The sequence below is a fragment of the Condylostylus longicornis genome, unplaced genomic scaffold (genome assembly GCF_029603195.1).
Source record: "Condylostylus longicornis isolate FDR11 unplaced genomic scaffold, ASM2960319v2 ptg000062l, whole genome shotgun sequence".
NCBI lineage: Eukaryota > Metazoa > Arthropoda > Insecta > Diptera > Dolichopodidae > Condylostylus > Condylostylus longicornis.
This window is the reverse complement of record NW_026578030.1, coordinates 357,282-368,594: the sequence shown is the minus strand read 5'-3', so window position 1 is coordinate 368,594 and position 11,313 is coordinate 357,282. Positions and strand designations below refer to the sequence as shown.

Genomic DNA, 11,313 nt, shown 5'->3' with positions numbered 1-11,313 from the left:
ACAATGTATACAATGTGGTCGGTAAGAAATAAATCGAAGTTAGTGCCGAGCAATTAAAAATGCATTTCAATTAAAAATTGTTTAAAAGTATAGAGATTTTTCATTGTTCAATTATGAAAGAAAATTTTTTTCATAGTGTAAACACAAGAAAACTTGATTCTACTTAACATTTACAAGTTAGGCAATTTAATTCCCAGCATATCTTTGTCTCTGTAGTTTTGTTTTTTTTTTTTTTGGATAAGAAATAATACAGAAAAATACACAAAATTTTCTTCGCTTAATTTATAATTCCTTTCTTAAAATAGACCAACACTTTTTTGTTTTTTTTTCTTATTTTTTTTTTTTTATCTCTAATTATGATCCTTTTTTGATGGTGATAAACTCGACAAGAACAGCAGCAAAAAAAAAATCAACTCGCTTGTTTTATACAAATTTTTTTTTTCTTCTTCTATTTCTGTTTCAGTCTTGCTCAACACTTTTCTGTTACCCATTCTTTATCGCACACCACTTTTCAAAAGAAATGAGAATTCTTTCTTTTTTATTTTGCTTTTTTTATTTTTCCTTTTTACTCACATTATTTAAAAATATTTTTGCAAGGATTCACATAGAACGCTACGGTATTTAATAGTTGTTATCTTAGATTGGTATAAAAGATTTTTTATTTTTTTTTCAAGGATTTTATATATTTTCGTTTTTCGGACTTGGTTGTTTCTTTTTTTTTTATGAATTGGGCAAGAAATTTAATTTAATGAAAATTGGACAAAGCTCTGATTATCCTTTTTCTTTTACATTAGTATTTTTTTTTTATTTCATTTTCTTTTTTCGTCTTTCTGCATGGTGTATTATTTTTCAAAATAAAAAGAAGTAAAAAAAAAAAAATGAAAAATGCGCTTCAGGATTCAAATGAATAAAAAATAAAGTAGGAAAAATAAATTTTTTCGATGTATTTATTATTTTGTAGCCGTGTATTTTTTGTTTTTTTTTTGAGTCTTCTTTCTCATTTTTTTATTCCTGCAGTTAGTCCTTTTCTAAGCCGTTTCAATGTATCTTCCTACAATTTTCCAAATCCTTTCATATAATAGCCATCTTTTCTTTCCTTTTTGTTCTTGGATACAAAAATTTTTGAAGTAGAACAAAAATATAAAATGAAAAAAAAAAAAGTCCTTTTAAATCTAAGATATTTTTTTACGCTACGTGCACCTAAATTTAAATAAAATTTAATGAAAAAAAAAAACAAAATAAATTTTATTCTTCTTCAGCTGATCTTCAACTAAAAAAAAAAAAAACCAAAATAAAAGCACATTTTATTTCGGCCATAAAAAGACCATTCCGCCCCTTCCCATTCGCAAAATTTTATATATGCATTCTTAATTTTCTTTTCTTTTTCTCATTTCTTATTCATTCAATTTAATCCTTGATTGCTTTAAGAAATTTTTACCTTTTCATGTTTGGATTATTATTGTACAAAGTATAATTGAATGGAAATTTGGTAAAATCTTAGTTTTAAGAAGAAAAAAATTTTTTATTATAGCATAAAAATCAAAGTTGTAATTTAATTTTGAATAATTGTTTGGAAACAATGCAGTATTTCTGATTATTTTCAGTTGAATAATGATTATCCATTTCCTTCTCGTTATTTAAATTTAAATAAAAATTGGCTACAGACGAAATTATTTTTATTTGATTCAAGTGTTCGTAACGAAACTCCGTTTAATTTCATTATACTATAAAAAACCCGACTTATGTATGTACGGATTTATATTTGGAATTGGAAGTTTAGTTCATACGTCGAAAGTTTTCATGTCTTATTGGTGAACAATTCTAAAATGATTTGCAAGTGAACATAAAAATGAACAAGAACTCAACATTTGAAATTTTTTGGGTTAATTCTGGGTGATATGAGGAATTTTAGAAAAATATTCGAGATTTGAAAAGATATTAAAATAATAGTTTCCACAAAATCATTATCATTAAGGTTAAGGCAGGCATGGGGAACCTGCGGCCTTTTAACTGTTTTTTAGTGGCCTTTGTCCTTAAAAAAATTTATTTCTTATATTTCTTAAAAATTAAAATTTTGCTGCCAAATTTTCGAAAACAAATCAAACATTTAGAAAAATAAACCGTGCACATAAACTTTCAAATTTGAAAACTAAAAATTGGAAAATTCAAAGCCATGAAATTTCTAACAACGTTTGAATTCAAAATTTACATACATATTTGTTTGAAAACAAACCCATATTAATATTTGAATCCTATGTCCGGGCTTCTTTCAGAATAATTGTATGCCACGCTAGTAAACTTTTTCAATAATTTTAATAAGATATGCGACGAAGAGGATATGACTAACATTTTACGAAATTGCGATATTAAAGAATGCAAAGGTGTTTTAGACTGCTTGATTGAAGAATATAACGATAGATTTAAAGATTTTGAACAACATGACACCACACTGCAGCTGGTATTTCAACCACACTTGTTAGATGTTTTGAAGGCACCTGATTATTTGCAAATGGAATTAATCGAATTATCAGAAGATCAAATATTTAAATCTCTCTTCAACGATAAGAAGAATCCAATTGAAATATGGAAGAATGCCGTTGATTACCCAAAACTTCGTGAACATGCTCGTCGTATCCTCTCCTGTTTCGGCACAACTTATTGCTGTGAATCAACATTTTCACATATGACACAAATTAAATACTGCTTGAGATCCCAATTAACTAACGCTCATTTGGAAGACCAACTAAGATTGAAGACAACGAGGCTGGAACCAAATATAAAATTGTTATCGAGCAACAAACAATCACAGAAAAGTCATTGAAATAATGAACCATATTATTTTATTAATAATGTACATACTTACTTATCTATTTTTATTTATGAAATAAACTGTTTTATGTTATTTTTTATATTCTGACATAATTTTGTTTTCATCAACCTACACAAAGCAAAAATTTATAACCTTTGGACTTTTTTTAAACTTTGCGGCCTGATTGACTTTGCATTGACTAAAATTTGGCCTTATATAGAGAAAAGGTTCCCCATCCCTGGGTTAAGGTTTTCAAAAAGAGCGAATAATGAAAACTTCTCGTATTTTTCATTTGCACAGTGACTTTCAACATAACATCCTGGTAGCAAAATGTCAATTCCCCTACCGGTTTCAAGATTTACAATTGAAACCAACATTTTGCAGTTTCGTTAACGCTGGATTATGTTCATGATGCTTTATATGAAGGTTATTATACGTTGCGGCTGGTTTTATTGATTAAAGTAACCCATTTGATGTAATTGATTATGGTCATCTTCTAGACTTTCTTGAAGATTTCGGAATTAAAGGTACAGCAAACAAATTTTTTTTGAAATTATTTATCGAATAGAATGCACAGTGTGTGAATCAATAACACGACAAGCGCTGAATTTTTTATAAACATTGGTGTGCCACAAGGATCTCGATATTAAACATAGTGTTAAAACGAAGCCGATTATTGATAAACTTAGATGTGTTGAAATTTCGCCAAATTTTCTTAAAATTTTCAATTAAATAATTAATTTTTAAAACAAAATTCTATTCCATTAATATAAAATTTATCATATTAAGTAAATCATATTGTGAAACAAGACAGTAGCATAAAATAAAAATAATTTTTTGATAAATTTTCCATTTAAATTGTACATAAGAAAATTTTTTTATTCAATTTAAATTTATAGCATACGAGTATATTCAGAACAACATTATAATTTGACCTTTAACATTGTAATCTGAAAATTTAATCCAAAAATAAAATTTTAAATTAGAATAACAAATTCATTTTATACAATAATATCATAATATTTGTATACATGTATGTGTATGTGGGAATTTCTTAAATAAATATACATACAATAAATATGACTATAGGTACATAATATAAGACAACTTATCTGTATGGACCTACTCTATATATTGCTTTTATTTTCAAATGTTGTTTTAATTTCTAAAGTCAATATTCTAATGTTTATTTTTTAAAAAAAAATTTATTATGCTAAATCTTATAGATTTTATTTTTTATTGTTGGTATATATTATCCACATATACATATAATTAATTGAAAATACTATTTATATAATATCTTTATATCATAATATTATACTATAAATTTATATATGTACATAATATATAAATTGGAAAATATTGAAAGGAAAACAATTCATCCAATGAATAATTATCGCACAAAATTAAAACAAATATTATTCAACCTTGGGCTAAATTTGACAATATGTAAACAAATTTTCCTACATATACATATGTATATTCTTCTTGGATTTTCACTCAAACGTATAACAAATATATCTATATATATAACATTTATAGTATTTGAATGAGTACATAATATTATGTACGTAGGAGTGTGTGTAAATTAGGCAGATGTTTAGATGAATTAGATCATATGTCATTCAAATAATATAGTTGTTTTTTTTTTTTTTTTTGGAGAAAATTTAAAAAGGAACTAAAAATATAATTTTGATTAATCATGTTTTATAAAATTGTGTGATTGTTGAAAATATTGTGGTAGTAAAAATGCTCCGTCAAAAAAATTTAAAATATTTGTGGGTGCATAATAATAGAAAAAATTAAGATGTTCTCTGGGAATATTGAAAATATTTTTGGAAATTAGTAAAGAAGCAACTGCTATTCTATAATTTACCCCCATATTTTCAATTTTGCAAGTGGTCACCACTCAAATTCCACTCCATTTTCCAATCCATGTGAAATATTTAAAAATTAAAAATATTAAAATTGCCATTATTGTCAAAAATAAAGTTACTGAATTTTGTATATTTTTGCTCTCAGCTTTGGTGAAAAATGCGTATTCGCCATAATGACTCCCTTTAATCTCACTCAAAAAACAACATAATGGACGTAGGCTTTAAAATGACTTCCTTTATAAACGAATGGGAATTGGTAATGAAATTAATAAAATTCATTCAACTAAGTTATTTTTTTTTACGATAAACGTCAACACTGACCGGAAAATATGAAGCAATTAAAAATTTATTTTTAAAACATTTTATACATATATATACTAAACCGAAATTTTTGATGAACACTTGTCATAGACATATACAAACATACATATTATATAAAAAATTAATTTTTGGAATTAAAGAAAGTTTAGAATTTCGTAGCCATGCATTTTAAATTTTCTTTTTATATTGTGTGGTAGGTAGGTACTAATATACACTTCAGATATGTATAACAAATTGTATACAGCACATGCATACTTATGTTGAAGTTATACAAAATAATAAAAAGATTTCACACAAGTTTTGATTGCAAAAATTCAAATAAAATTTTTTTTTTGTATATGATTTTGTTCATGCTGTGAAATATTGAAATGTCAAGTCAAGTGAAATAATGTGTAAACTGTAGGTGAAATATAATTTTTGACAGGTTCATTATTAGTTTAAAAAAATTATTAAGAATTTTAAATTTAGTTTTAACTATAAAATGTTTTCTTGTTTCTTTAAATAGTTCAAACTAAGTGTTTGTATGTGTAGGTATACATTCCTTTAGTTCTAGTATGTTATAGAGACTGATATTATCAGAAATATTGAATGTTATCCTTAAAAAATAATAATAGTATGGTGAAGATTCAATTTGATGACATTCTCAAAAATAAGTGATTTTGAGCTCATCGCAGCAATTTGAAATAAAAATGAAATATAAAATGAATATTTTTTAGCCTCTATGCCAAGAAAAAATTTAACCTCTGGCTTTTGAAATCAATATTATACTTATTTTAATATTGATGTAGAGTGAAAAGCAAACAGTAAGTTGCAGATTGCTGATTTTTAAAGGAATCTAATAGGGGTAAAAGAGCAATACCTTCTTGGCCAACGTGACTATTCGTGCCTTCCTGTAGCTCTTTCACGGTATAGTAAGCCAAGGAAACCCTGCTCAAAAATAATGTGAAGCTGTGTAGATAGCAATGTGACTATTCGTGGCTTTTTGTAGCTCCTTTACGGTATAGTAAGCCGAGAAGACCCTGTCCAAAACAATTGCGAAGTTGCGTAGATAGTATCGGGCCCTTGCAAGGATGTGTATAGTAGTATCGTATCTGTCCCTTAAAGAATCTGCTCCTGAAGACATGTAACCTGATTTTTCCAGCTGGTGCAGGTGATATTTTACTGTTGGCATATGACTTATTAGCATTCTTTCAAAAGTTAACAAATATTAAGAAAAATAATGACAGGACAATCGAAAACAAAATTCAATAATTAATTTTAATCACATAATGCGAGTTTTCATCTTACTATACAATTAAATGGCTCAGATAAGTATTCAAGCTCTTCAATTTATAGGGCTTCAATATTGAATTCACATTTTTAACTACTTTGATCAAAAAAATTTTTCTTAAGGATAATGACTAATGCTTAAATCAAACTTCACTTTGTTATTTCTACTATTTATGCATTACATGCTTATTAAATGTTTACACGAAATGTTCATGTAAAATTTTAAAACAAAATTTTTGAAATTTTGTACAGAAAATTACAATAACCACATACAAATTACTTATCGTACACACGTACATATACGTAATTATGTTAAATTTTAAATTTGAAAGTATATAGAGAGATAATTTAGCCCAAGTATTAAATAGATGGAAAAATTTCTTTTAAATTAAAAAATTAATCCTTTTTTTTTTTGTTACAAAAATAAATAAATACAAAATGGGAATCATTAAATTTAAAATGCATGTGTGTATATGTAAAGTAATCGCATAACATAAAAAAAAAAATCGATTCTAATTAGTATTAGAAATCGTGCTCAGCTGCATTTTTAGTTAAAATATAAGAATAATATTGTAATGTAAGTGGTGCAATTGCAGTAAATTTTTCTTATTTATTTTTATTTAAAATTCAATAGGAATATAATAATAACGTAACGTTAAAGTAATAAATTTTATGAAAAGAATGGTGCAAAGTAACTTCCATTAGTACTCGGATATATCGTAATTATATACATACATATAAATGCGGCAAGTATAAGGAACTATTTTTTTTTTACTTAGTTAAAGAAATTTTAAATGGAATATAACTCAAATTTTATAATAATATTGTATATGCTTATAGAAAATATTGTGTGAGTATTAAAATAGAGAATTTCTTAAAGCCTAAACTTAACTTATATGTTTCTGGTACTATATCAGAGATCGGCAACGTTTCTTTTATATTACATGGAAATATTACGATTTAAAAGCAGTTTTCAAAATAAATTATGTCTCTTAATTTTAAAAATAATAGTTGCTTCTCGAAAACTGTTTAACAGAACTGGAATCGTAATTATACAAAAAAGAAATACTCAGAATCGCTCAATGTGGCTTAATGGTTCTCAATAAAATGTAGTTGAATACATTTATTAAAACGTGTTTACTATATGACAATTAAATATATTAAGATATCAATATACATTTTTTCATATGATGGACACTACACGAAATTGCGAGACATAAGTTATTTGTAGTTTAAAAGTATTTTTTTTTTAAGGACAGTTTTTAGAACATAGATATTCCAGAAATTACAAAGTAGAGTCGGATTCGATCAAAACTCCCATGTTTCATTACGATATATCGAAGAATTTAGTACAGCAAAGATTCGTATTAAGTAACTGCAATTTAGAATTAAATCTTGTTCGACTATAGTTAATTGGCTCTAACGAGGTATTGGTAAAATTATTGTCGTGATTCGGTTATTGATTAGCATTGCTCCCTAAGTTGGAAAAAGCTTTTTTAAATTAGAGAAAAAAATATTAAAATTTGTATTTATTAAGAGAATTGAAATAAGTCATTAGATTTTAGGTTACCGAGTCCTGTACTATATAATACAAAAAAAAAATATTGGAGCGTAATAAACAACCTTTTTATAATATACATGCATATATAAAATTGGAAAACTCAGATATTTTACAAAAAAAACGAAAATAAAGACGAAAAAATATTTTTTTTTATTGAAGCTCCACTGTATACGTACAAACATGCATATCGTATTTTATGTGTATTATACGTGCACATTAAACTAAATCACGTAGACTGATATCCTTAATAATAAATCAGATTTTCAAACAATTTTTGATTTCATACTGTATGCAGTAAAAGGATGTGCAACATGTAACAAAAGCTTTAAAAAAATATGATCTTTAATATAAAAGTGTTAGATATTATATAAGAAGATACAGTATCAGTATAACACAATTTCGTGCAGTACCTATATCATAAAAGTTATAAGAGAATGCAATGTAGTTGTATCTCATAGCGAGTGTTCTCTTCATACTCATTAAAATCGTATCTATGCATATTTATCGTAAAATGACAAAAATATTTAAAAAATTTCTGTCTCTAGGTCAATATAAGCTACAAATTTATAGTATTGAACCGATATTTGGGGTAGCGTTGAACCGATTTTTGATATAGTCAAGTTTTAGCTATCAAAAAGTGATTATAAATTTTATTCGATTTCATTAAAATATCATAAAAGTTAGGAGTGTGAAGCTTTGAAATTTATACCAAATAACTAAACTTTGAAACCAATTAGGTCAAATTTGGTTCTATTAATTTTTTTTTTATTTACGAAATATTTTTTAAATTACATGATAAAATTTAAGTGAAAAATACCTGTATTATGAAACTAAGAAAGTTTTTCAGGAATACTGGAACCTGAAAGAGAAAACAAAAATATTAATTAGTTTATTTGTCGCTTTTTTTAAATTTATCTTTAATTTAGGCAAGAACATGCAAATGAGGGTCAGCCTGCCATTGAATTTAAATTCAGCAAAAGTTTATATTGAAAAATAACTGGAATTTATTTTGACTTTTTGAAAAACGCAATATTATTCTTACCAAGGACCTGGGAGGAGGAAAATAAATTTTTAAATTTGATTTCAAGAACCGCAAACTTTATTAGGGATTGATGTTTCTAGACCTTGTCTATGGAAAGTTAGTTTATTTTTAATTTAACACAAATCTGGGCAAGAAACTGACGAGAATGGTCACTGGGGTATCTTGTCGGATCACTGTAGATTAAGGGCAAACCTCAGTAGGCTGGGCCTGGAAGGTGAAGATACTTGCAGGTTCTGTGAGGAAGATAGGGAGACTTCAATACACTTTCTGGGAGAGTATGTTGACGCACAATAAATCCTTGACTTGATCACGGTGCACTATTACCCCGGGCTTACAATCTATAATCTACAACTTAACATAGAATTGTAATTTCTTGCGTCAACACAAAAATTTTTGTTTAGATAAAATATTTTTATGCTAACAAGAATTTTAACAAAATTTTTAAAACTCATCCAAAATTTTCTGCAATCATTTAAAAATTATTTTTTTAAAATTATGGTGGAATCTACTTCAAATTTCGTTTAACTTAGTTAAGTATTATTATTCTAACACTTCTGGTTCAAAAAAAAAAAATTAATTTTTGCACACTCATGAAATTTTATCGTAAATTTTTCACAAGGTTATTGAAAAAGTTTTTCAAAATTTTACAACTCATATTTTCACCAAACTTTATGATATTTAATACACAGCTATTATTTACCTAGATACTATACATAGTTCACAATACATACCAGTGTATATATACGATAGAATTTTCATTAAAAATATTTCGTTAAAATTTTCATTAAAACTTTTATTTTAAAATTCCAATCTTAAAGTTGCAGATGCATTGCTCTTATATGCAAAATGAAAAAAGAAGTAAAAAAACTGTTCCTATTATTTTAATGAAACTAGATAACATGAGTGTAGATTAAAATCGCGCCATATATAAAAGGAGTGACAACTGACAAGTGTAGAAATATTGTATGCTAGTGTTATTATTCTTTGGCGATGTCAATATGAGACCGCGTAAAAAAAAGTAAAATGGTAACTTTTACTTATAAAAAATAATTTGAATCCTTTTTTGGAAAATTTTTTAATAATATAATCTACTTTGTCTTGCTAAATTTTATTCTTAAGTCAAAAATTTTTCTATAAATCTTTGTTATAAAATTTATTATTTACCACGGAGCTATCAAGAAAGTTTTAACCACAAGAACCAAAATTTGAACAATATTGTTTCTTCTTTTTTTTTATAATATAAAATAATATTATAGGAAATGAGGTTAACTAAGAGTCATAACTTCTTGTTAACTAAATTGGATAAATTAATTTTTCCAATAAATATAAGGAGGGTATAAGAGAAGAAACTATATAAAAATTTTTATTCTTTTTAGCACTTTTCCAAAAAATTTTTTGAAAAAAGTGCTTATTAGTTTCACTCTGTCCGTCCGTCCGTCCGTCCGTCCGTCCGTCCGTCCGTCCGTCCGTCCGTCCGTCCGTCCGTCTGTCTGTTTACAAAACTTCTACATTCTTAAAGATAGAAAGCTGAAATTTAATACGTACATAGATATTTACTAGAAACTTATTTTCGTAGAACAAAATTTTTACCTATCTCCCCCCCTCTAGAAGTTATACCCCCCCAAAGCACTAAAAACGGCCTATTTTAACTATTTGTTGCAATGAAACCATAAGCATTTTTGAAATTTTGCAAACGCAGAAAGGCAGTGCGTTGCTTCACCTACCGCGGTATACTATAGTTAAACTTTAGAAAAACAAAATGGCCGTTCAAATTTACCGTTATTTAAAGTCCTTTTTTTCCAAATTTTTGATGTCGTTTTTCTTCTAGACCCCAGACTGTAGAAGCTTGAAATTTTAGGAGCTTTTAGATATTAATAAATAGTTCATTTTGTTAGAAGAAAATTTTTTTCCATCTCCACCCCCTCTCAAGTTATCACCTCTTGAAATTCGTAAAATTTGAATTTTTGACACCTTATATTTCCGAAACCGTAAGCTTTTCCAAATTTTTATAAACGCAAAAAGCTAACGGTAAATTCCATGAAATTAAAAAATATAATTATTTTTCTTAACTCACACAATTAACCCTTAAAATCGAGCATTATGTTAACCCCTTTTTATATTAATTTTTGCTTTATTTCAAAGACTGCATATATGCGTCATCCTAAATATATGCAATCCTAGAAATAGTTTTGTATATGAATGAAAATAATTTTAATAGTGTGATAGCTATACATAGACTGTATTTAAAAGCAGAATTTTCACTTGTTGAAGGGAAAAGTGCTACAATACAAACCATTGGTTTGACCCAACTTTATTTAATTACTCCTTACCCTATTTGTTTTGTGTGTCTATTTGAATTAAATAGAACATTAAATATTGATTTTGCATTTTATTACTGCATGATTTCTTCTTAATCTTCTCCCATTTCAATAAA

At 26.4% G+C, this 11,313-nt stretch overlaps 1 protein-coding gene and 1 long non-coding RNA gene across 2 annotated transcripts in view; one reads left to right on the top strand and one right to left on the bottom strand.

Annotated features, from left to right (window-relative positions):
• Window positions 1-2,338: 2,338 nt before the first annotated feature.
• LOC129612168 (general transcription factor II-I repeat domain-containing protein 2-like) lies at window positions 2,339-2,821 on the top strand. The gene has a single exon (XM_055525681.1). It carries the CDS (start codon window positions 2,339-2,341, stop codon window positions 2,819-2,821), a length of 483 nt encoding a protein of 160 aa, XP_055381656.1.
• Window positions 2,822-8,425: 5,604 nt separating this feature from the next.
• The window catches only part of LOC129612164 (uncharacterized), a 99,328-nt gene continuing 96,440 nt past the window's right edge, over window positions 8,426-11,313 (bottom strand). Inside the window, exon 3 of the long non-coding RNA XR_008697211.1 lies at window positions 8,426-8,696. This is a non-coding gene — a long non-coding RNA (uncharacterized LOC129612164). The remainder of the gene's footprint in view (window positions 8,697-11,313) is intronic.